General features: G+C 42.7%; 2 protein-coding genes across 3 annotated transcripts; one reads left to right on the forward strand and one right to left on the reverse strand.

Moving 5' to 3' along the window:
• Window positions 1-1,717: 1,717 nt before the first annotated feature.
• On the reverse strand, window positions 1,718-2,011 carry LOC122708613 (10 kDa heat shock protein, mitochondrial-like). The gene has a single exon (XM_043924877.1). The coding sequence runs from the start codon at window positions 2,009-2,011 to the stop codon at window positions 1,718-1,720; it is 294 nt and encodes a 97-aa protein (XP_043780812.1).
• Window positions 2,012-7,952: 5,941 nt separating this feature from the next.
• Window positions 7,953-25,638, forward strand: DENND10 (DENN domain containing 10). Of its 2 annotated transcripts, XM_043925116.1 has the most exons (9): window positions 7,953-8,087; window positions 10,392-10,588; window positions 11,949-12,028; window positions 14,872-15,020; window positions 15,962-16,073; window positions 18,041-18,141; window positions 20,304-20,411; window positions 22,512-22,606; window positions 24,092-25,638. In XM_043925116.1, the coding sequence occupies exons 1-9, from the start codon at window positions 8,033-8,035 to the stop codon at window positions 24,266-24,268; spliced, it is 1,074 nt and encodes a 357-aa protein (XP_043781051.1). In that variant the 5' UTR covers window positions 7,953-8,032; the 3' UTR covers window positions 24,269-25,638. The 2 variants fall into 2 exon arrangements, with proteins under 2 accessions (XP_043781051.1, XP_043781052.1); XM_043925117.1 differs by lacking the exons at window positions 7,953-8,087; window positions 11,949-12,028 and having other exon boundaries at window positions 10,451-10,588.
• Window positions 25,639-25,862: the final 224 nt, after the last annotated feature.

Genomic DNA, 25,862 nt, shown 5'->3' on the forward strand with positions numbered 1-25,862 from the left:
AGCACTCTTGCCTGGAGAATCCCAGGGATAGAGGAGCCTGGCAGGCTGCAGTCCATGATGTCCGTCCATGATGTCCCGACGAGTCGGGCAAGACTGAGCACGCACACTGCCATGCACACATATATTAATCTCAGTATTATCGGTACAACTTTTCTGTAAACTGAAAACTGTTCTAAAACAAAACGTTTATCCCAGATTTCAGCACCAAAAAAATTTTTTAATTAAAAATTATAAGTGAAATGTTTAAAAAATATGAGCGGAAATAAATTTTAAGACATTATCACTGAAGGCAATAAATCTATGGTTTTTAATGTTCTTTGAAAAATGCAAATAAAGATCAGAATCCATTTTAACTGCATTTTCTTTACTGAACTGTTTCTTTTAATGTGACACAACTCCAAAGCTGGACTTCTTGGGGCCTAGGTTCCAATATAAGCATCCCGAAACCTTGAAGAATACAGGAAGAACGACCTCCTCTTGGCGATATTCTGGAAGCCTCGAATAGGCTGGAAGCCAGTTAACCATCAAGACAGTGTCAGGGTAGCTGACTGAACCCCCTTCCAGAGGTGACTTTCTAGTCCCCAGGCAGGCCTGGAATCCCTCAAAAGAGCTGCCACCCACCCCGCCAAAGAAGTTCTTGGCTGACATGGTGCCTAATCTCTGCTTAAATCCAATTATTGAAACAGATGAAAAGAAGTGCCACACTTGGCGCACAGGGACGTGGGCATTGGAACATTTGTGGGAAACACTGGGTCCCTTGTCCACGTGCTCGGAGGGTTTGGGCATTTTCCAAACCTGTATCAATGCCAGTGATTTCTTACTCTTTTCCTGGGGAGCAAGGAACAAGCAGGCTGTGCAAACCAGCCGTAGCAGGCCAGAGACCGCCATCCGGAGAGACGCCTGCTGAGAAGCTTAGGCCGGGGCTGCTGTCTGGGAAGTCGGGTTTGGAGGTTGTTCCTGCCATTCCCAGAGTTGATGAGTGACTGTGCCTGAACTATTCACACACGAAATGGGGTTCACATTGAACACCTGTTTCCTTGTGAGAGGCTGGAATTTTGGTATGCGTTGGGCAGGAAGTGCCTCTGTGACCAGCCCTCAATAAAAGCCTTGCATCTCTAATGAGCTTCCCCGATGGACAACATTTCACATGTGCTGTCACTGCGTGTCACTGGAGAAGCCAAGTGCATCCTACGTGACTCCACTAGGAGGTGATTCTTGGAAGACTGGACCTGGTCTCCTCCAGCTATCACCCTGTGCCTTTCCCCTTAGCTGTCTGGCTTGGATCCTCCAGCAATAATAAATTACAGCCTTGAGCATAGCTATGTGCTGAATCCTGTGAGCCCCCACACAAGTCATTGAACCTGGGGTGGTCTTGGAGATGCTCTCCACATCGGGGTGATAGCATTAGTTTATTATAAAAGAGAGACATGGAAGTTACTTACATGATGAAATATTTCAGTGGAATGGGCAGATGCCATTTTAATAGTGATTTATTTCAGTCTATAGGCTTCCCAGGTGGCACTAGTGATAAAGAACCCACCTACCAATGCAGGAGGCACAGAGACATGGGTTCAATCCCCGGGTCGGGAAGATCCCCTGGGGGAGGACATGGCAACCCACTCCAGTATTCTTTCCTGGAGAATCCCATGGACAGAGGAACCTGGTGGACTGCGGTCCAAAGGGTCGCAGAGAGTCAGAGGTGACTTAGCACGTACTTTTAAAGAATGTCACCACGTCCAAATGAAAAATAATCTTTGTCGACTAGAACTACTTTGGTGCGTCCATATTCTGGGAGAAGAAATTTATCTCCAACTTTGTTAGTAACTGATTGAATCTCTCTACCCCTTCCCTTAGAACCCAATCCAGCAACTACTACTGTTGCTTGCAATACTTTTCCTTGCAATTTTTTTATGGAAGCATAATGCCGCCACTGGCTAGTTTCTGCTGCACTCTTTTTAACTAATACTTGGACAAAGAAGGAAAGAAACTTCCTAAATGCCTGTCCTGCCATGACTCCGGCCACTGTAGTTTAGTTCATTCTCTCCACAAGGCTACTCTTATCTATAACATTAGCATAAAGATTTTTCTTGGTCCAACCCTTATTAAGACAAACACAGAGGAAAATAAGATTAGCTCCATTTGATCACTAAGAAAACAAGCCCAGAGAAGACTGATTTAACAGTAATGAGGGGCAAAGCTAGGATTAGAACTCAAGTTTGTGTTGCCACACCCAGTGTGATAACTTTTGGTTATCACCAAAAGTTGGGGTGCCTCTCCTCTCTCCACCCTCTGCTTCTTCCTCTTGACTGTGGAGAACCTGTCTGGCAGGTCTGACCACACCAGGAAGTAAAAGAGGAGGGAGAAAATTCCAATCACACTTTGCAGAGACAACCTCTGCACTCAATAGCCTGTGTCCCCCTTCCCTCCCGGTATATACCACCATCTCCTTCCAATCCTTTGTTTCAGTATCTACTTGTCATCATCTCATCCTCATTTATTTTCTGAATGCCTCCGGAACGTGCCAGAGACGAAGGTGACACCCATGGGCCTTGGCCACAGGGGGCTGTCCCTAACTCTCTTAGAGGAAGTACTTAAGGTGCCCAGAGCAAAGCCACCTGAACAGGCAAGGAGAGGTTGTGCTCTCATCCTGCCCCAGCTCTGAGGCTTTTTTCTCTTTCCACAAGTTGGCCTCTCTAGGTCTGAAGTCCCAGAAGCAATAGATCTGGTCATGTGTCCCCTCTCTTCCGCTTTCTTGCCTGCTGTGAGATGGTCACAGATAAGAACTGTGCTCTACCATCTCCCCAGCCTTTAGTCCACGTCACAGTCTGTTTTGCAGATGCTAGCACACTGAGCAAAGGAAATCAAGTCTTACTGATTCTGCATTCTTGTTAATTTAATGGAAACTGGTTACCCAAATACCATACCAGTTAGTGTGGTAATACTGGTTAGCCCAAATACCACACAAAATTATTATGTATTTTGGGCTAACTGTGTCTTTAAGATTCAGCAAAGTGGTGAAGTGGAAAAGACAGGATATCTGGGGTCTACAGATTTAACAAATTTTCTTATTTTTTTTCTATTTACCGTGTTTCACCAAGTCTAGAAATGCCATCAATGATTAAGCACATCATTTTATGTACCATTAAGAAGAAAAACACTTCCAGTTATAATTATAGGATGTGTCCCAATTTCAGAGATTTAAAAATTTGAACTCCTGGATGCAAAGAAATATAGCATTTTTAAAATTGTGAAATAAAAGCAACAGCATGAGAAAAAAATTGCCATAGTCTTATCTACCTAAAGAAAACCACTTTTACTAACATTTTAACTTTTTTCTATATTTTTAGTTATGGACCTTTGCTGTTGTTTAGTCACCCAGTCGTGTCCGACTCTCTGCAACCCCTTGGACTGCAGCATGCCAGGCCTCCCTGTCCCTCATCATCTCCCAGAGTTTGCCCAAGTTCATGTTTATTGCATCAGTAATGCTGTCCAGCCATCTTATCCTCTGACACCCTCTTATCCTTCTGCCCTCAATCTTTCCCAGCAACAGGGACTTTTCCAATGAGTCGTCTGTTCAAATCAGATGACCAAAATACTGGAGCTTCAGCTTCAGCATCAGTCCTTCCAGTGAATATTCAGGGTTGACCTCCCTTAAGATTGACTGGTTTAATCTCCTTGCTGTCCAAGGAACTTTCAGGAGTCTTCTCCAGCACAGTTTGAAGGCATCAATTCTTTGGCGTTCAGCCTTCTTTACAGTCCAGCTCTTAAAACCATACGTAACCACTGGGAAGACCATAGCCTTGACTATATGGATCTTTGTCAGCAGAGTAATGTCTCTGCTTTTCAACACACTGTCTAGGTTTGTCATCGCTTTCCTGCCAAGAATCAAAGCCTTCTGATTTCATGGTTGCAGTCACCTTCCTCAGTGATTTTGGACTCCAAGAAGTGGACATCTGTCACTGCTTCCACCTTTTCCCCTTCTATTTGCCATGCAGTAATGGGGCCAGATGCCATGATCTTAGTTGCTTTAATATTTAGACTTAAGTTGGCTCTTTCACTCTTCTCCTTCGCCCTCATCAAGAGGCTCTTTAGTTCCTCTTTGCTTTCTGCCAAAGATTAGAGTGGAATCATCCACGTATCTGAGGTTGTTGATGTTTCTCCCACCTATCTTGATTCCATCTTATAACTCATCCAGCCCAGCATTTCTCATGGTGTGCTCAGCGTATAGGTTAAACATACAGGGTGACAGCAGACAGCCCTGTCGTACTACTTTCTCGATCTTGAACCAATCAGTTGTTCCACACAGGGTTCTAACTGTTGCTTCTTGACCCGCACATGGACCTTACAGATAGCATATTTAAAGCCTTTATGTACTAAATATACTAATTTATAAATATTTGTAAATATATATATTTATGCACTATACCTCTACCTGCCTCCTGAGAAACCTGTATGCCGGTCAAGAAGCAACAGTTAGAACCAGACACGGAACAACAGACTGGTTCAAATTTGGGAAAAGAGTACATCAAGGCTGTATATTGTCACCCTGCTTATTTAACTTATATGCAAAGTACACCATGCAAAATGCAGGGCTAGATGAATCACAAGCTGGAATCAAGGTTGCTGGGAGAAATATCAACAACCTCAGATAGCAGATGATATCACTCTAATGGCAGAAAGCAAGCAGGCACTAAAGAGCCTCTTTATGAAGGTAAAAGAGGAGAGTGAAAAAACTGGCTTAAAACTCAACATTCAAAAAACTAAGATCATAGCATTCAGTCCCATCACTTCATGGCAAATAGATGGGGGAAAATGGAAACAGGGGCAGATTTTATTTTCTTGGGCTCCAAAATAACTGTGGATGGTGACTGTAGCCACAAAATTAAAAGACACTTGCTCCTTGGAGGAAAAGCTTTGACAAACCTAGATAGTATGGTAAAAACAAAGACATCACTTTGCCCCCCAAAGTCCATATAGTCAAAGCTATGGTTTTTCCACAAGGAGGAGAAGAGGACGACAGAGGATGAGATGGTTGGATGGCATCACGGACTTGATGGACATGAGTTTGTGCAAGCTCCAGGAACTGGTGATGGACAGGGATGCCTGGAGTGCTGCAGTCCACGGGGTTGCAAAGAGCTGGACACGACTGAGCAACTGAACTGAACTGAACTGATGGTTTTTCCAGTAGTCATGTATGGATGTAAGAGTTGGACCATAAAAAAGGCTGAGCGCTGAAGAATTGATGCTTTCGAACTGTGGTGCTGGAGGGCTCTTGAGAGTCCCATAGACAGCAAGGAGATCAGACCAGTTCATCCTAAAAGAAATCAACCCTGAATAGTCATTGGAAGGACTATTACTGAAGCTGAAGCTCCAATACTTTGGCTACCTGATGCAAAGAGCTGACTCATTGGAAAAGACCCTTATGCTGGGAAAGATTGAGGGCAAGAGGAGAAGGGGGCAACAGAGGATGAGATGGTTGGATGGCATCACTGACTAAATGGACATGAGATAGTAAGGACAGGGAAGCCTGGCATGCTACAGTCCATGGGATTGCAAAGAGTTGGACAGGACTTAACGACTGAACAACATTTCTAAATATTTATATTTGTATTTTTATTATACAATCTACAGCCCCAAACCTTCCTTCACACTATCGCCACAGCCCGCATGCTCCTCCTCTAAGGAAACAATTGTCAGCACTTGGGTGTGCATCCCTCCCATCCTATACATGTTATATACATACACAAGTACACACAGAACTTAGAGTTTTACCAGGCAGATACCACTGAGCCACCTGGGAAACTAGCAGCACTGTAATGATAACGTTTATGGGATTATAATGAGTTAGTACAAATATGTCCACCTCACTTTCCTTCATAGCTTCATAGCATTCTGTTATGTACCACTGTTTTGATTGGCTAATTTTCACATTTGATTTTGAAGCCCAAGAAAAGAAAATCTGTCATTGTTTCCACTTTTTCCCCATCTGTTCGTCATGAAGTGATGGGACATTTATAATACTTTATTTCTGTTTATTTTTTTCCGCCGGGCTTCACTGGCATGTGGATCTTAGTTTCCTGGGGTGGAACCCTCAGCCCCTGCAATGGAAGCACAGAGTCTTTGCCATTGGACCGCCAGGGAACTCCCTGTAATATTTTATTTCTTAAGCTGGGTGGTAGTCGTTAAGTTTTTCTTAGATTGGTGTGTATGTATGAAATATTTCATATTAAAATTTTTTTGAAAAGATCAAATGAGATGAAGAGTGAATTGTTTGCCTATAGACTCCAAGGGCTTCCCAGATGGTGCCAAGTGATAAAGAATCTGCCTGCCAATGCATCTCAATGCATGAGATGCAAGAGACGCAAGTTGGATCCTTGGGTTAGGAAGATCCCCTGGAGGAGGAAATGGTAGCAATCGACTCCAGTATTCTTGCCTGGGAAACCCCATGGACAGAGGAGCTGGGCGGGCTACAGTTCAGGTAAAGGCAGAGTCTGACATGACTGAGCGCCAGCGCACAGGCTAGGCTAGACTCTAAGCATCCTTCCCTGATGAGTTTTGTGTGATTTGGGTTTGGAGACACAGAGAATTCAGCAGGAAGGATCCTGGAGCCACCCAAATAGTTTGGTTTCTTCCTATCATTCAGATCTTTGTTCAAATATCCCTGAGGGAAGCCTTCCTTAATACCCATTTCAGATCACCACATGCCCATTTAACTCTTTAACAAACAGCACTATTTTACTGCAAGAGGCTTATCACTCTGGGCTGTTTTAGTAAGTCCCCTACTAGAATACTCTGTCTTGGTCAACCCTGTATTTCCAAAGCCAGTTTAAATCCTCAATTATTTTTTTTGTTTGGGAATGGCTGGATGAATAAGCCAGTGAATGAATGGGGAGACCTTCCCTCCAACCTCAGGACACCTCTTTGGAGCCAGACCAGAGGGCAGAGGTAGAATGAGGAAAACCTGAGGGGAAAAGCGAAGATTAGGATGGGTTGAGGATAAAAGTGAAAGGGGAGAGTGAAAAAGTTGGCTTAAAACTCAACATTCAGAAAACTAAGATCATGGCATCTGGTCCCATCACTTCATGGCGAATAGATGGGGAAACAGTGACAGACTTTATTTTTGGGGGGCTCCAAAATCACTGCAGATGGTGACTGCAGCCATGAAATTAAAAGACGCTTGCTCCTTGGAAGAAAAGTTATGACCCACCTAGACAGCATATTAAAATGCAGAGACATTACCTTGCCAACAAAGGTCTGTCTAGTCAAAGCTATGATTTTCCCAGTAGTCATGTATGGATGTGAGAGTCGGACTATAAAAAAAGCTGAGCGCCAAAGAATTGATGTTTTTGAACTGTGGGGTTGGAGAAGACTCTTGAGAGTCCCGTAAACTGCAAGGAGATCCAAACAGTCCATCCTAAAGGAAATCAATCTGAATGTTCATTGGAAGGACTGATGCTGAAGCTGAAACTCCAATCCTTTGGCCATCTGATGCGAAGAACTGACTCATTTGAAAAGACCGTAATGCCAGGAAAGATTGACGGCGGGAGGAAAAGGGGACGACAGAGGATGAGATGGTTGGACGGCATCATCGATTCAATAGACATGAGTTTGAGTAAACTCCGGGAGTTGGTGATGGACAGGGAGGCCTGGCGTGCTGCAGTCCATGGGGTCGCAGAGTCGGACACGTCTGAGCGACTGAACCGAACTGAACTGAGGAGGCGGAGGATGAAGATCTGGATGACAGACAAGAGACAGGACTCGAGGGTGAGGCGCCTGGGGCAAAAGTGAGTGCAGAGGCAGGAAGTTCAGGAGAGCGGGTCAGGCAGTAGGTGTCTTCAGGGCGGGGGGGGCGGGTCCTGGAGGAGGAAGGGTGTTTTCAGGGCGGGGGGCGGGGCCTGAAGGGTGGGGCCTGCGAGCGGGTGGGGCCCCTGGGTGGTGGGTCAGGAAGAGGGGCGTGGCCTGGATAAGGGGCGGGGCCTACGGGCTGGGAGCTGGGTTCCGCGCTCTGAGGCGGCGGCGGCTGCGACGGAAAATGGCTGCTACAGAGGCTGCGGACACTCAGCTGATGCTCGGAGTCGGGCTGATCGGTGAGGACACAGGCGCCCTGCCCCGCAGGCCCGTACCCAGTTCCGTCTCCGCCTGGACCCCAGGCGACCCCTGCTCCCGCGGCCCGCAGCACCGCCAGCGGTGGGGAGGGCGCGGCCCCCTCCAAGTTGGGCCTGGGCTAGGGGCTGTGGGCCCGACCTCCTCGGCGCAGGGACCGGGCTTGCAGCCCTGGACCCGTGCCCCCGCGGCCTTGTTTTGGGGCCTGCCCGGGCTGGGAGGCAGGGCGGGGGGACCCCGGAGACCTCCAGGATTCTATGAGGGGAGTCCTCCTGGACGCCCCGGGCTGCAGACGAGCCTGGACGTGAAGGCTGACCGAGCTGCTCAGGCGAGGCCCCGTTGAGGCCGAGGGCAGCTTGCAGGCCGCACGTCTGTGAGGCTGCAGGGCCGGGGTCCCTCTGAGCGAGGCAGAAGACGGGCGCTAGCCCGGCGCCCGGCTGGCCCCGGTCATGTGATCGAGCTGGTTCCAAACGCGATGGCCTGCTACAGGCCCGGGGTGCTGAGCGTTCTGCATCGTTTGTTTCCCGTCTGACTCTCACCTCGGCTCCAGGGGGTCTGGCTAATGTTTGATGCCCACTTCACGGAGCAGATGGAGGCCCAGGGCGTCATTTGTGCAAGAAGGCACACTAGGAAGTGGTGGACCCAGGATGGGGACCCTTGCAGTCCAGCCCCAGAGCCCCACCTCATACTAGGGCAGAATGCTTGCATCCGAAGAGGGAGGTCGTGCATTAATATCATAGTGGGTGGAATCCCAGTTTCTTTTGAGTAAATCAATGAATAAGGAAGTGCGTTAGGATCTTCGGGCGGCAGGAAATGCATGCCCGAGACTTGAGCAATGGTTTGAAGGAACGTCCAGCCGACAGCGACAGTGAGCACGAGGCTGGTTTAGGGGAATGTCTGTCGGTTCCCTGCATGCCATTGTGCTTTGAAAAAATATTCTCCAGAGATTTTCATACATGCCTAAATCCTAGTGCACAAGCATATTGCTTGGATTTAGCAAAACTGGTGGAAATGTGGCTAAATGTTGCTGATTATTTTCACTGTCTCAAAGGAGTGCATTTATCTGGGAACAGATTCTGTGTTCATTTCTAATGTGATTTTAAAACTGGTTCAAAACAAAACCTAAGTACCTAAGACATCTTCCACTCCAGTGTTCTTGGGCTTCCCTTGTGGCTCAGCTGGCAAAGAATCAGCCCGCCATGCGGGAGACCCGGGTTCGATGCCTGGGTTGGGAAGATCCCCTGGAGAAGGGAAAGGCTACCCACTCCAGTATTCTGGCCTGGAGAATTCCACGGACTACACAGTCCATGGAGTCTCAAAGAGTCGCCCACGACTGAGCGATCTTTGTTGTTCAGACTTCTTAGTCCTTGAAGGTACTTTCGAGTTAAGACTGAATTAAACTGTGACTTTATCTGGTATCAGCAAAGAAAAAGATGACTTACTGCATTTTCAATTCATTTAAAAAAATATTTCATGTTGACATGAATTTAAAAGGGATGGCTTAAAAATAATGGGGGTGAGTGGAGCTCCTTCCCATGATGACCGGAGGAGGACCAGGTGTTGATAATTGCTGAAGCTGAGCGATGAAGGTTCCTTTTCTCATTCTCTACTTTTTTTTTTATACTTGACATTTTCATAATAAAGGTTTTTTTTTTTTTAAGTCTGTAGATGAAAAATTGGATTTTTGCTGGTGTATGTTCAGTTACTGTTTCTCTAAATTTTAGGCTGTTTTTTGCCTGGAGTTGTTTTTATTAGCAAATTGCTCTTGTTTTGTTACTGAGGTGTTGACTTTGGTGGTGAAACTTCATGTATGATTGTTTAACCATTATTATTAAAATTTTAAATATAGACTTCATACTATCAATGCATAGCATGATATGACAGAGATTTCCCCATTTTCTTAATTTCCAGTTTTCAACAAACCCTTTGTATGTATTTATTAAACATACTTCCAACTAGATCGTAAGATAAACTTATAGTTTATGAGAATTTGTATGGGAGGAGATAGAGAAGACCCTACCAAACCTCTAAAGCTATGTTTTCATTCATGAATTGTTAGAAAAGCTTCTTACTCAGGTGGCCTAAAATTCGAGATCAGGAGAGCTAGCTAATGGGACCAGGAGAGGTAGGTGAGAACTGGGGGTTGGGGGTGGGGTATCTCACATGCTCTGGGTTTCTTTGTAAAATGGGGTGTTGAAACTGATTCCACGAAGTGCTTCTAAGTAACCAATCAATTCACTTCCTTGCCGCTGTTTGACATTCTCACAGTGACCATCTTTCCACCGTAGAAAAGGACACAAATGGAGAAGTTCTGTGGGTATGGTGTTACCCTTCCACCACAGCTACTTTAAGGAATCTGCTGCTGAGAAAATGCTGCCTTACAGATGAAAACAAACTGCTCCATCCCTTTGTCTTTGGTCAGTACAGAAGAGCATGGTTTTATATCACAACAGTTGAAGTTCCAGATTCTTCCATTTTGAAAAAGGTATGACTGTAGGAGGGTCAACAAAATGGAGAAATAGTTTAAGTGATGTAGATTCTAATCTAATAACCCTTAGCTTTAGACTTCCTCATTCATAATATGTTTTGGGAAAATATTAAATATATTATTTTAATTGGAAATGTTCTCTTTCACATTTCACTCTCAATCATTATATTGATTGGTATATATTGTTTGATTGACCCGAGGTTGGTATACAGACGCTTTTCCCAGGTTACACTTGGATGGAGTAGAAATGTAGAAAGGTTTTCAAAGCCTTGACTTTGATTAATAGTGGGAAGAAATATTTTTCCATAATTAAAAACTATTTTAAAGGATATAATTATCCTGGTTAAGAAAACTTTTTTAGTGGTTTATGTTTGTAAGGGTATGTTAAGAATAGAAAGGATAACTAAGGAAATTTTGTGTGTTCAGTAGACTTTGTGTATGTGTCATTTGATATGGACACCATCAAGGTGACAGGCTAAAAGCCAGTAAGTATGTGGTCATTTTGGACTTTCCTAGTCCTGCATAACCAGCAGGTGTTTTCAGAGAAAAGAGTATTAGTACGGAGTGGCTGAGCCCCTGGTCGGTTTCTGGGTGAAGACTTCTTTTAGCATTTCGGGGCTATTTCTGTAGTCAGTCACCAGATGGTGTGACGCGTGTTCAGGATACCAGCTTTAATGTAAGGAATTACATTTAAAGTAACAGGAAGGCAACAGTTTAGAAACTATAAGAGGTTTAAGACAAAACAGAGATTAATAATTAGAGAATGTAAATTGTAAAAAGATAGTAATGGGAATAATAGGTATATGATGATTGGAAATTTGTATGTATAGTAATAGAGGCATATAAATAAATGAAGGTTATAACAATGCCCTTTAGCCTATATAACATCCTACAGAGAATTGAATATTTGGGGAACAGTATGATTTTTACTGAAACATATATATGTTGTTTTCCATCCTTCTATTTCATTAATGAAAAATAGTCACTAAGTGGTAGGTCTGATATAGCATTCCTAATTCTGCTTTGATGAAGATAGGGGGTTTTAAATAAAAACTCACATTTCTGATATTTGAAATATTTTTATGTTTTTGAGGAAAAGAATTCTAACTAAAAGGAAATTAAATATATGTATATATATATATATACTCACACAAAATATTTTTTATGTGTGTGTATATATTTATAAATAATATACACATAAAAGTATAAAGAGGCAAGTGAGGACTTGTTACATTTTGGTCTTTTCTTTTTAATGCTGGTTTGTCTTATACAAGAGACTTGTTAGGATGTAGTAATAAAGATTAATTCTATTAAAGTGTCTTTAAAGAGTGTACTTTTTTTTGTTTGTTTTGGACAGGTGACTCATTTTTCTATTGTTCTGACCGCCAAAGATTTTAATCCAGAGAAATATGCCGCCTTCACTAGGATATTGTGTAGGTCTGTATGAAAACTGTATTAAATGCTAATATACAAAAATGAGGATCTTACTCAATAGTCATGTAGCAGATTTCTACATGAGGAAGCATATTTCAGCCTTCTGTTTGGGCATTGTTTTATAAAGAGGAATTTTGTCTTACTTCCATGGTACTGCTCCTGTTATCAGGGAAAACGATAGTTGGGGAGAGGAAAGGCAGTTTGCACAACTGTTGTAGGTGGGTATTTTGAGTCACTTGCCACTTTTGGTATTTTACTTCTGCTCATTTCCAAGCTGGAACTTTCCTTAGGATGGGATTGGTGAGCTGGCTCATTTGTGTCAGTCTGTGTGTGGGAGTCATTTGGGGAAGGCTAATAGGCATTTTGATTTATGCTTAAGGACAGGAAAATATTTCTTAGCTGGAATGCTGAGGAGCTGAGAAACTGATGAACTGGTTAATCATGATTCAAGTGGACTCCTTCAGTTTCACAACTGTTGAAAAAATTAACCTAAAGTATACTAGTTTGCTTTCTTGCCTTGATAAGTGTATCTAGTGAAATTAATGTAGCCTCTCTTATATGTGAGAGACATTATCTTTTTCTTTAAATAAGACTTTTGCAGGGTTTTGTGTTTTGCTTTTTGTTCCCCCTAATATTGTCACTAGATAGAATTATAATTATCAGTGTTATGTATTACCCTCAGATTTACATCCAATATGTAGATTTTTATAGGGGCGGGATAAGAGGCATTGTTTTTGTTTTTCACACTATAAGCCTGATAAATGGTTGCATTTTTGCCATTTTTATATATGTATACACACACATACACACAGTGTAAGAATACCATCTCATGACCTAAATGTTACAGTTAGGTTATATTTTGACAAAATGAAGTTTTACTGTTTTTGCAGTCAGCTATGATAAGAAAAACTTCTTGCTCTCCATGAGATAAATTCCAGGAGTGTGGCTCGCTGTGGAATATACACAGTTGTCTGCAAATAAGGCACTGACACAAAGGGAGATTATTACTGTTAGAAGGGTCACTATCCAGAAGCCATGAACTAAAGACACTGCAGAGGTGTTTTTGAACAAACAGTGGACTCCCATTCCATTTGATTGAGTCAAGGTTAGGTTACTCAGTTGAATTCACTGGGAAATATTCTGGGCCTCCAAAGGCCGGGTAGCTTTAGAATATACTTCCTGCCCTGGAGGAAGCCCAGAGGGTTTCTCAGCTTGTGCAGTGCTGTGACATTGTCACACTCTGAATTCCCCCCCCCCCCGTCACAGTTACAGGAGGAATGAGGACTCAAGCCAGTGCCAACCACTTCCTCTGTCTGCTCCCCCTTAACACCCTCAAGTGTTTGCCCTGGCACCCACATGCTGTCTGCATGCACACTCGTTCTCCCCACGAACACATGTGCCTCTTTACACACACAGAGATAAACACTTTTTCACTTTCCCTTTTTTATTTTACTAAGGTATAGTTGATTTACAGTGTTGTGTTAGTTAGAAAAGCACTTTTTGATGGCGGGAAGGTGCCCTTCACAGCACGCTGCACACAGTGGCCAGGAAGTCCCCACATGGCTGGGTCCATTCCCTCTGTGGGATCTGGGCCCACTGCCATGACCCCTTTTTATAATTTTAAATTAATTTTTTAAATGAAATTTTATTTTATTTTTTAAATATGTAATCATTTTAATGGTGCCGTTTGGTTTTCTGCTCTGCTTTGGTGGTGGTAATGTAAAAAGAAATAGTAAAAAGAAATGCAAATAACACCAAAGGGTGTTCGGTGTACAGTGAAGTCTAAGTCCCCGTTTTCCCCAGTTCCCAGTCTCCAGTTCTTCCTCCTGACCCCCGCACCCCAGGGCAGCCTTCCTTATGTCTTACTGGAGCTGTTTTCTTCATCTGCAAGCATTGGATGAGTTCATGGGGTTGACTGTTTTCTATACATGACAGTTCACCACATTCATTATCCTCTGCCTCTTTTTCCCCAGTGTGTGCACAAAAATAATTTAAAAACACTGACAGTTGATGAAACTTAATAAGCAGTTAAGTCCCATGCTTTTTTTCACTTAATTTACAATAAATATAGTTTTCAAGTGATCTGTCTTAAACAGTTATTTTATGTTCATCCCAATTTTGTACCCCTTCAGCTACTAAAATGCCCAGCTACTAAAATGCTACTAAAAGACCTGTTTCTCTAGAATTCACGTTTAGTTTCTCACAGGACGAGATTGCAGGGGAGGGGCCTGATTTCACATGTGAGCTGTAAATGTAGCCGGCTTCCTGTAAGCATTTTCTGGACCTTTTTAATTTAATGAATGTATCTAGTGTGTATTTATCACCAGAAATTTAGAGGAGTTTGATTTCTTAATTATCTAAATATAGCTACCTCTGAGAACTCCAATAGTAAATATATGTTCTGCAACTAATTGCTGCTTTCTCTGTGGACAATGCATAAACTCCTTTCTTAAGAAAGGAAATCTAGCAATGAAACAGAGTTGCTATGCCCAACGACACCACCTGTGAATGTAAGACATAAAAACAGATAAGGATACAGTATTCTTGAGAGCAGCAGGGCCTCAGGAAGTCCTTAGTTCATTCTCCTGCCTAACTGGACCTCAGCTGGCCTCCCCAGATGTAACGAGAGCTGACTGCACAGAACTGTTGAAGGTTTCTCCAGTGGTGGTTTTATTTTCCAAGTAAATTTATAGAAGTAACCATGTCATGAAAAGATGCAGGCATTCAGAAGTGTGGTAGCAAGTTGGCTCAGGTTCTCTAGAATGTACCCATGCCTGGCCTTGGTGCGTTACTCCAGGTGGTCCATGCTAACTAGAAGCACGCTTGCTTTTTGTCCTTTTTCACAGAATGTACCTGAAGCACGGGAGCCCAGTTAAGATGATGGAGAGCTACATCGCAGTTCTCACGAAGGGGATATGCCAGAGTGAAGAAAATGGCTCTTTCCTTAGCAAGGACTTTGATGCCCGAAAGGCATACCTTGCAGGTTCCATCAAAGGTAAAAAAAAAAAAAAAAAAGATGCAAAAAAGAAACAAAAACCCATCCCAACAACAATAAAACCCCAGGCCAAGGACAGTTTGTATTAGACTGTTATTTCCTCTTTCCACATATTTTCATCTACATGGTATTTGTTTCCTGTGCGGGAAGGTAGTTCTGCATTTCCTTATGTGGTTAGAACTCTGTCAGGAAAGCAGACTTGTGTGATGTTTCTTTCCATATGATTTCAACTGTCTATAGAGAGTTCTTTCATTGGTGTGCTGAAGTTCGCAGGTAGTAGTCTCCACTGACTTCCATTGTTTTCCTTTCCTTAGATCTTAGCTGTGACCTCTTCCTCGGGGGGAGCTAAAGCCCCTGCCCCAGTTCCTAGTCTAACTTCCTGCCTCTCTTTCCTTGCTGGAACGTCCAGCCTAGAGCTGAGCCGAGAGTTTGTGTCCTTAACAAGGAAAGAAAGGATTCCGCAGGCTATGCTGGCCTTCATTCTCATCCCCAATCCCACTGTGTCATATGGTTTCTAAGTATCCCTGCTGAGGTGTTAGGTGTTTGTCCAGCTGTCTCTCACAAGGACTTGTGCAGTGATGTGTATGTAGGTTTGAGGAGTCAGTGAACCTTTTTTCTTAAAACTTAGGCTTTCACAACCCCAAAGATGGTGATTCCCTTCATATAATTCCCCTTTCTTGTGAATCTGGCTTCACCTCTGCATCCAGCATCCAGTCCCTTGTGGGAGTGGGTGTAGCTACCGTAACACCCATCCTGGGGAGCAAATGTATGGAGTGATACGCCCATCCACCAACTAAGGTGCTTCTGTACTTATAACATTTACCAAAATTTATTCTCTGTAGTGAAAATAATTAAGCATTCATGTGAAAAGAATTATTTCTGATAAAATCTTGATTTTCTTATATAATGTTTAATGCACTTACAATTTCTTTTGTTTTAAGACATTGTATCTCAGTTTGGAATGGAAACTGTTATCTTACACACAGCACTGATGCTAAAGAAAAGAATTGTCGTCTATCACCCCAAAATAGAAGCTGTCCAGGAGTTTACCAGGTATGATCTCTTACCATTAAAAAGTGTAAACTTTGTCGGCAGCCACTTTGGGGTCCTTTGTGTCACTGGACCCTGTTGCTTTGCATATTGGTATAAATAAGACGTGTTAGCTTAGGGGTGAGATACCACTTTGGTTTGGATTTAGTATTCAAGGTCACTGAGTTTGAACAGATTCTTCTTTAAATTTTGAAACAGGAATATTTTGGAGCAGGAAGTTTGCAGACATTCCCTTGCCAGAGAGTAGATCTCAGCCTTGTAGCCACATGCTTTCTGTCCCAATTACTCAACTGCCATGGGCTGCACAAAAGCAGCCATGGACAGCACATGCGTAAATGAATGAGCATGACTGTGTTCTGGTGAAACCTTACGTGCAAAGAAGGGCAGCACACTCACGGGCCATAGTTGCCCGACCCCTGTTTCTGGCAAGTTGTTCTTCCATTCTGTTCTATCACAGACTCTTGTTTATATAGTAAATATAGATTCATTTTGTTTTCTTTGCCAAATCTAACTTAGATTTGTTGTTAGATTCTTTTGTAAAAGTAGAGGAGCTAGCATTTATGCTATTCACTGTATGTGAGGCATTGTGTAAATCACTTAGATGTATTGGACTTACTCACGAGAAGAACCCTGGGAGGAAGTGTGACTGCCCTGTTTATAGATAAGCAGATGGAGGCTAAGTGGTTAGATACTGAGAAGGAAAAAGGCTTGCTAGGCAGAAAAACCTGCAATAAAGTCCTGGGAGATAACTTCTTAGCCTTGTGACCACATAAAAGATATGTAATGTTTCTACACCTGAGTTTCTTTATCTGTGAAATGAAGCTGGTAATACCCACCTCATAAGCTTGGTTTAAGGATTGGAAATAATTTTCCAATTATATTTCCATTGTGTATCATGCTCAGCACATGCCTTGCTCATAGTGTGCTCTCTAGAAATGATTACGGTTGTTAGGATGGTGATTGCCTCAGGTCACAGTAATGGGACCAGAACTGTTATCCTGCTCTCACTCCCAAATTCTGTGTTTCTCCACCCATTTTCCCTCTTCCTCTACATTTATGCTTCTGAAACCTTAGTGTCCTCAGTTTCTGAGATATCTAGTAGGCCACCAGAGGGTTCACAAAACCACAGGTGCATTCAACACATACTTCTTCCTGAATGAAGTGGCTGTTTCACTGGAAGTTTTTAAAGAAAACTTATTTTCATATAAAAACAAACACAAAGTAGTTTGCAAGTTTGGCTGGAATTTTAAATATGAAATGGGAGGCTTCAGAAATATTTCTTGCTTGCAGGGCCCACTTTGGATTTTACCCCCAGACCACCTCTATGGTGGTCTGCAGAGTGGGGCATTGGGAAGAGCACTTTATTATTATTATTGTTGTTATCGTTTCAGCTGCCCTGTGAGGCATGTGGGATACTCCCTAAGCAGGGATGGAACCCACAGCTCCTGCAGTGGAAGGCAGAGTCTTAACCACTGGACCGTGGGGGAGCACTTTAAAAGCATCATTCCTTTCCACCGTGGAGATCTTTTGAAACTAATACCTTCAGTTTTTTGTAGCTAATCTAACCCAAAAAGTGGTGTTTAAAACACTTGGGCTTCCCTGGTGGTTCAGTGGTAAAGAATCCACCTGCCAATACAGGAGACTCGGGAGTTCGATCCCTGGGTCAGGAAGATCCCCTGGAGAAGGAAATGGCAACCCACTCCAATTTTCTTGCCTGGGAAATCCCATGGACAGAGGAGCCTAGCGGGCTACAGTTCACGGGGTCACAAAGAGTCAGACACGACTGAGCAACTAAACAACAGCAAAACACCGTGTTACTTTACTCTGAAGCCCGGAAGTGTCGGCACAGTGAGTTTGTTCTCCTTCTGCATCTGGAAGCCAGTTTCCTCCCCGAGAAGAAGAGGGAACAGGACGGGCGGAGTCTCAGGGGTGGGCTGGCAACCATCTGTGTTCTCACTTTGATTGCCCAGGACTCTGCCTGCCCTGGTATGGCATCGACAGGACTGGACAATACTTCACTCCTACGTGCACCTGGATGCCGATGAACTGGAAGCCCTACAGATGTGCCCAGGTAGGCAGCAGACTCCCAGGGGAGGAGAAGCTCAGCTTTAACCGGGTTGTTGTTTGTTTGGGGGGAGGGGAGGGGTGGATTTTTTTTTTGTTTTTATTTTAGAGCATTCCTAAGGGGAAAGTTGGGCTTTCCTGGTAGCTCAGATAGTAAAAATCCGCCTCCTGCAACATGGGAGACCTGGGTTCAATCCCTGGGTTGGAAAGATTCCCTGGAGGAAGGCATGGCAACCCACTGCAGTATTCTTGCCTGGAGAATCCCCATGGACCAAGGAGCCTGGCGGGCTGCACTCCATGGGGTTGCAAAGAGTTGGATGCGACTGAGCGACTAAGCACAGCACAGCAAGGAGAATGTTGATTATTTATTACTTCTTTGGTAAATGCAGCCAGTTTTTTTTCCCTTAAAAAGTTTTTTTAATTAAAAAAATTTGTACGCCTGAAACTAATACAACATTGTAAATCAACTATGATAAAAATTATAAAATAAAAAAAATTGTTATAAAATATACAATATCACCTGAAAGTTACCACCTTTTTCATTTTCCTTTTTATGGAGTGGGGCATGTTTCAAGGCTTGTGGGATCTTAGTTCCTTGACCAGGAATCGAACCTGTACCCCCTGCAGTAGAAGCATAGACTTAGCCATTGGACTACCAAGGTAGTCTCCTCCCGTGGTATCTTTTGATGAATAGAAATTTAAATGTGTTGGGATGTTTTTAGACTTATGATTTTATCTTTTATATTTTGTTTAAGAAAATTTCTATCCCAAAGGCAGAAAGATATTCTCCTATATTTTTTTGTAAAAATTTATAAAGTTTTTTCTTCCCCATTTAAGCCTTTAATCTACCTGGAATTACTATTTTTGTAGGTAGTGTGTGAGTTCCGCTATTTCCGTTTTTCCAATCTGGATAGCAACTTGGCTCAGGAACACTTACTGAATAGTGCCCTCTCTCTCTAGGAATCTGCAGTATCTTTTTTTTTTTAATATTTGATATATGATTTTCTATATCATAGAAATGATTTTATGAATCATATTTGATATATGATTTTGGTCATCATATATCACATTTTCTTAGGCCTGAGGGAATCTTTGTCTGGGTGCTCTGTGGTAAGTTTGCTTTTGTTACTGCCATTGTTTTTTTAAACGTCCTCACTTGGTAAAGTAAAATTGGTCCAAAAAAAACAATTTTTTTAAATTGTATTTCTCTGTGAAATCTAAAAAGTCAGGGAACCTTTGTTTTAACACCAGTTCCAAAAGTCTGCTAATTCTTTTTTATTTATTTTCGGCTGTACTGGATCTTCGCTGCTGCACCCAGGCTTTCTCTAGTTGCAGCGAGAGGGGTTTACTCTCCAGTTGCGGTACGCAGGCTTCTCATTGCGGTGGCTTCTTTTGTTGCGGCTCATGGGCTCGAGGGCACACGGGCTTCAGATGTTGCGGCCCATGGGCTTAGTTGTCCCATGGCATGTGGAGTCTTCCTGGAGTAGGGGTCAAACCCACGTCCCTTGCATTGGCAGGTGGATTCCTAACCACTGGGCCACCACGGAAGTCCAGTCTGCTGATTCTTGAGTTGCTTTGATTCCTTTAGTGTTTATTGTATCTGATCTAAAGTTGGTGACGATGATGCTATTTCTTCCATGCTATCCCTGAGGAACCTGAGTGTTTGGCTGTGACTTCTTGGCGACAGAGACCTGGGAGGGGACAGTGGTCAAGAGAATTCTTGCTTCACGTTTTCTCTGACATTCTCTTTTAAAGACTTTATTTTTTATTTGGCTGCATAGTGTGACCTGGGAGATCTTAGTTCCCCAACCAAGGATTGAACCCGGGACCCAGCAGAGAAAGCACCAAGTCCTCACCACTGGACCGCCCGGGAATTCCCTCCTGTCATTCTTCACCCAAATAGCGACAAGTGAAAAGCTGATGCTTTACTTCAGCATTCTTCCTTGACATAAAGTCTAATTTGGGGACATTCTGAGGGGTGTGTGAGTTTCTTCAGACAGTTGGCGATAATGTCACCTTAAGAAATACCACAGATACAGCTTAAATGCCCTGGATAAGTAACGCAGAGAAGAAAAGCAGCTGATGAGCTCTTAGACTCACTCCCGTTTTGGTATGTTCACAGTGTGATTTCCTCCTTCTCCAGTAACGCTGGTCCTCCCTGTAACACAGGTTACATCGCTGGATTTGTGGACTTGGAGGTGAGCAATAGATCAGACCTGTACGATGTGTTTGTGAATCTGGCAGACAGTGAGATCACCATTGCCCCCCTCGCAAAAGGTTAGTTCTCTGTTCTTCTCTGATTTTGACACTGGATGTAAGCCAAGCAGTTGTATTTTTTAGGCTGATTCTCAGTATTTAAATACTAAATACTCACCTGTTGTGTTGGAGGGATTTTTCTGTGTCTGGAACACAGCACTCATTCTAGTAGACCTAACCATTAAGGATACATGTGAGTGCTTATGTTGTATGGTGTGTGTGTGTGTATATATATATACAAGTAAGGTCTATTCATCTTGTTTCTCCACTTTTCTGTTTAAACAAGGTGTATTTGTTATCTATTGCTGCATAACAGATTACTGCTAAACTTTGTGATTTATAACACCAAATACTTATTATCTCAAAGTTTTGATGGGCACGAATTTAGGAGGGACTTAGCTAGGAGGTTCTGGCTCAGGGTCTCTCATGAGGTTTTAATCAAGATATTGGCAGGGCTGCAGTCAAATGAAAGCTCAACTGGGGCGAAGAGGATCCTTTCCAAGCTTGCTCACATGGCTGTGGACAGGCGGCCTCACCACAGGGGCCTTTCCCTGGGACAGCGTGAGTGTTCTCAGCACGTGACTGCTGGTCACCCCAACAGTAATTCAAGACAGAGGGGGCCACAGGGTCTTCTGCGACCTAGTCTGGGAAGTCACATACCGTCACTTCCTCCGTATTCTATTTGTTAAAGCAGGTCATTAAGGGAAAAGAATTTAGACTCCAGCTCATGAAGGACAAAGTATCAAAGAGTGTGCAGACATCTGTCACTACACAAGGGTTGAGTATGGCTCCTGTGTGGAAAATCTTTTTGAACAATGTCTCAGTAAACACCAGGGAATGAATATTCTTGGGGGCTAAAGACCAAGAAAGGGTGTTCTGGTGTCATAGGGTCACCTGTGGAAACTGTAAATCATCCTAAATTACAGCTGCATGAAGAAGAAAAGATTTGGGTTTTATACATTTTGAGCCCAGGACATTGTGAAGTCTTGTTTTTAGATGAGAATTACTGATAACAACTTTTGTGTTATCATTTATCTTTCTCCGAAAATTGGGAGCAGCTGAATGCTATCCATTGAGGGATATTTGTTAGGTAGGTTCTGATTATGTGAGGTTTTATCTAGCAACCTCCAATTAATAGAACTAAAACTCGTTTTAGTTCACTTGGAAATTACAAGCATAGTACATATTCATGGTGAAAAATTCAAAATATGGTATCAGGTCTTTAGGAGATGCTGCCTTTTGTAAAGCCAGAGTGGTAGAAATCTAGCTGTGGCCAGGGCCACTGAAACTGCTAAAGCGTTTGAACCAGAAAGCGTGGCCGCTCCCTGCTGTCCGCTGCTGCTCTGAGTCAATAAAATGGGCTTATCCCAGTGGAGTATGTCCCTTTCGAGTGTTAAAACAGAAATCTCTGTTAACCTTCTTGCTGCAGAAAATAGCAGTGTAGATATTGGGTTGGCTAAAAAGTTTGTCACAGAAAAATCTGAACGAACTTTTTGGTCAGCCCATAATTACTGTAACCCAGGTTGCTGCCTTGGCTCATTCCTAATGGCCTTTACACTGTGATTGTTGAGATGCTTCTGCCGAACTGACAGGAAGCACTGCTTCCACAATATTCCTGCCAGAAAGATAAACGTGAATTCCCACCTGTGAAACCATGGACAGGAACATCAGGCTCTTGGCTTACAATCACAACCTACACGTAGTCAGTTTTCATTAGGTTTTTGTCTTATCAGAATTTTGGTTTGGCGTTGGTGTATTTTTAGTTTGGACACGAAGTACATAAATCATGATCATGCCTTAGCTCCTGTTGTGTCGTCCTATTTGTGTGTAGTCAGTTCAGTCACTCAGTCATGTCCGACTCTTTACAACCCCATGGACTGCAGCACGTCAGGCCTCCCTGTTCATCACCAACTCCCGCAGCTTACTCACAGTCATGTCCATTGAGTCCGTGATGCCATCCAGCCATCTCATCTATGTGTAGTAACAGGATGGAGATGTGGGGGCTTGTCAATTGTTTTTTCAGAATCCCCTCTGTACAGTCACTTGGATTGTCATGTAGATGATTATTTTTCATTTTGTAAATGTCTAAACATTCACATAACATATTCTTGATTTCACCAGAGGCCATGACAATGGGCAAACTGCATAAAGAAGTTGGTCAGTTAATTGTCCAGTCGGCAGAAGATCCGGAGAAGTCAGACAGCCAAGTTATACAGGTAATGCCTTCATCTTCCCACTGACGGGGTCCTGAAAAGGCATCTTTTGGCAGCAGCAGGTTATCTGCTGTCCACGTGAACAGAGTGAAGTGACTGGAGAGGCCCATGGGCAGCTGCTCAGAGGAGGTCTTCAGGATGGGCCTGATGAAGATGAGCCAGTCAGTTACCAGGCTCCAGGAAGAGACAGATACAGGGGGCTGGTGCCAAAATCAAGCAGTTATTGTGGAAGATATAACCTCAAGTGGTGAGAGGGGATATAGGTTTGGTGGGCACTCACCAGCAGCGCCTTCCTCTTCAATGCTGGTGGCCCGCCCAGCTGTGGCCTGGAGGGGTGGATTGGTTTTGTCCTGAGAACTCAGGCTCTTGAGACTCTCCTCCTGGACAGATGGTCATTACCCACCCATTCCACCATCACCATTAGAGTGAAAGCAGTGTTGGTGAAATGTATAAATTTGAGTTTTGAATTACAGTGTTTTTCATGGACTAAAAGTGATCCATAGACGGCTCAGTATAATGTCTGATGTAGTGCCTGGTGTGTATTCAGAATTCAGAAATATCCGAATGAATTAATGATGTCAGCAAACCAGGAAAGAGATATGACTTTAATGCGAGCCCTGCTGAGTCCTCAGCCACCAGAAGGGAATGTCAGTCAGTGAAGGGGAAGGAAAGCCTGTGTGGCGGGTGCCGGGCTGCTCATCCCAGGCAGGAGGGGACTCTGGGAAGAGATTTGTTCTAAGAACAATAGCAGGTTCCTCAAAAAGCCAAACACAGCATTAATATAGATTTGGTAATTCTATGTTAAAAATTGAAAACAGGAACTCAAATAGATATTTATGTACCCATGTCCATAGTAGCGTTATTCACAATGGCCAAAAGGTGAAAATAACCCAGATGTTCATCAACGGATGGATGGATAAACAAAATGTGGTGTGTACATACGGTGGAATATTACTCAGCCTTAGAATGAAGTGCTGACGTGTGCTATAGCATGTATGAACCTTGAAAACGTTATGCGGAGTGAAATACGCCAGTCACAAAAGGACAAATGTTTTGATTCCACTAGTACCTATTAATAGAAGAGGCAAGTTCATAGAGGCAGAAATCACCATTGTACTAATGGTGATTGCCAAGGTCTATGGGGGTGGGTGGGGAGTTATTATTTAATGTGTACAGAGTTTTGGTTTAGAATGATGAAAAAGTTCTGGGAATGGGTAGTGGTGATGGCAGCACAACGTGATGAAAGTACTTAAAATGCCACTGAATTGTGCACTTAAAAAAAAAAGGGGTTAAAATATTCCCCCTACCCCTACCACTGCTGCTGCGCAAAGTCAGCTGTGACATTTATTTTTTATTGTTTTAACTTTGTTTCATTTTTTATAATTTATAAATTAGTCTGATAAACTTAAAAAATAGCAGGAAAATTTCTGGAGAGCTATTCAAATTTTTGGACACTAGCGTATTGTATATTGTCCTGTTCTGTTAAAGGATATCTCCCTAAAAACAAAAGAAATCTTCACCAACCTGGCTCCATTCTCAGAAGTTTCGGATGATGGAGAAAAGCGAGTGCTCAATTATGAGGCACTAAAGCAAAGACGGTTTCCGCCAGCCACAGAAAACTTCCTCTACCATCTAGCCGCCGCGGAGCAAATGCTAAAAATCTGACGGTGGGCAGAATGTATCACTGATGACTGATCTAAAGCCCTAGCACCACGATTATCCATTAACTATGTAAAATACTGGAAATAACCAAGAAAATGTTATATTTTTAATGTTTTATTTGAAAGCATTGTAATTTGACCTGAAAAAGCACTGAAACACACATGAAAACACTTCTGATTTCCTCCTATCTGATTAATTTCATGCCTACTCTCAATGTTTACAAAGTGCTGTAACCACCTAGGTAACTTTATAAAAGCCCAACGTCCCTGGGTAGGAGCAGAGCAGCTCTGTCAAGTTCTCCTGCAAATCGCAGCAAATCTGAATGCCTTCATTATTATAAGTTCCAGTTTATCTCATTGTGTAACCACAAACTAATGGTTTATTTTCAGAAAGCTGCCTGAAATTTTGCTTTGAATTCTTCTAGGAAGAACTTTCATTCCTCATGAGGAACTCTACTTTCTGAGCCAAACTACTAAGTTCTCTGCAGAACTGTCTAGAAGATCATTCAAAAGACCTTGCAGTTGCACTTTCTTGTAAAAGAATTTTTTTTTTCTTAGCCTTTGAATATTTTGCCTGTATTACAAGGGTTTTGCCTAGATTTTATACTTGAGTAGACAACTTTAATAATCCATATTTATACTGTCGCAGAGGTAAGCATTTGGCAAATTTAAGCCATGAGTACTCTTTAATTAACCTACTTGCTAGCAATATTCTTTTGAAAAAAAAGAGGCTAGTCCTTATGTAGTAGCATAAGAGAAGAAGCCCATTTTGAATATAAATGTCTGTCTGACTGAAACAGCAACCTTATATAATTGGTGAGGGACTGTGAGAATTAACTTCTTATAAAGGCCAAAACCAGAGAATGTCTTCAAACAACGTCAGTAAAAATAATTTGGCCACATATGAAGGTATCCATTCTTGTTTAGTTAGGTACCTTTTTCATAATTGGAGACCTAAAAATTGCAAAATAAGCATGGGGGTCTAAATTACGTTCTTGTTATATGTATTCATATTAATTATGACAGGTTATTTTTTTCACTCAGTACTCTTGTCCTCAGAAATCTTAACCAGAAAAATGTTTGCAGAAAAACTTGTATTTATTGGATCTTTCATTTATCCTGGGTGGTAGACATTTGTTAAGGAAAAAATTTTAAAACAGCCCCTTCTTGGGTGGGGGCAGGGGAGGATTTGAAGTGAAATGATGTTTACTGGGGCAAACAATTGAAAATTAAATCTGCACTTTATGAAAATGAATACTAACGTCTTTTTCACCCTCATTTTTTTTTTGTATTACTGTATTAGCTCATGATCAAAGCTGTTGAAATAACAAATTTATGATACAGAAATAAAGTGAAATATTTTGATATTCAGCACTTTAAGACATAAATTGTGCCCTTTCTCCCCACTCCAGCCAAACGAAAGGAAAAACCCTCTCTGTCAAATGCAGACCCCTGGGGGATTATCCAAAGACCTATATGAATATTCAAGCAGTCTGGCTCCTTCCACCCCTGGCTTGGCCCTTCTTTCCTTACGGGGTCCTCCTCCACGCCCCCTTCCTGGAGCTGACTCTAAGGTCCAAGTGTTATCTTCGAAAAGA

The sequence above is a fragment of the Cervus elaphus genome, chromosome 15, assembly GCF_910594005.1.
Source record: "Cervus elaphus chromosome 15, mCerEla1.1, whole genome shotgun sequence".
Classification (NCBI taxonomy): Eukaryota; Metazoa; Chordata; class Mammalia; order Artiodactyla; family Cervidae; genus Cervus; species Cervus elaphus.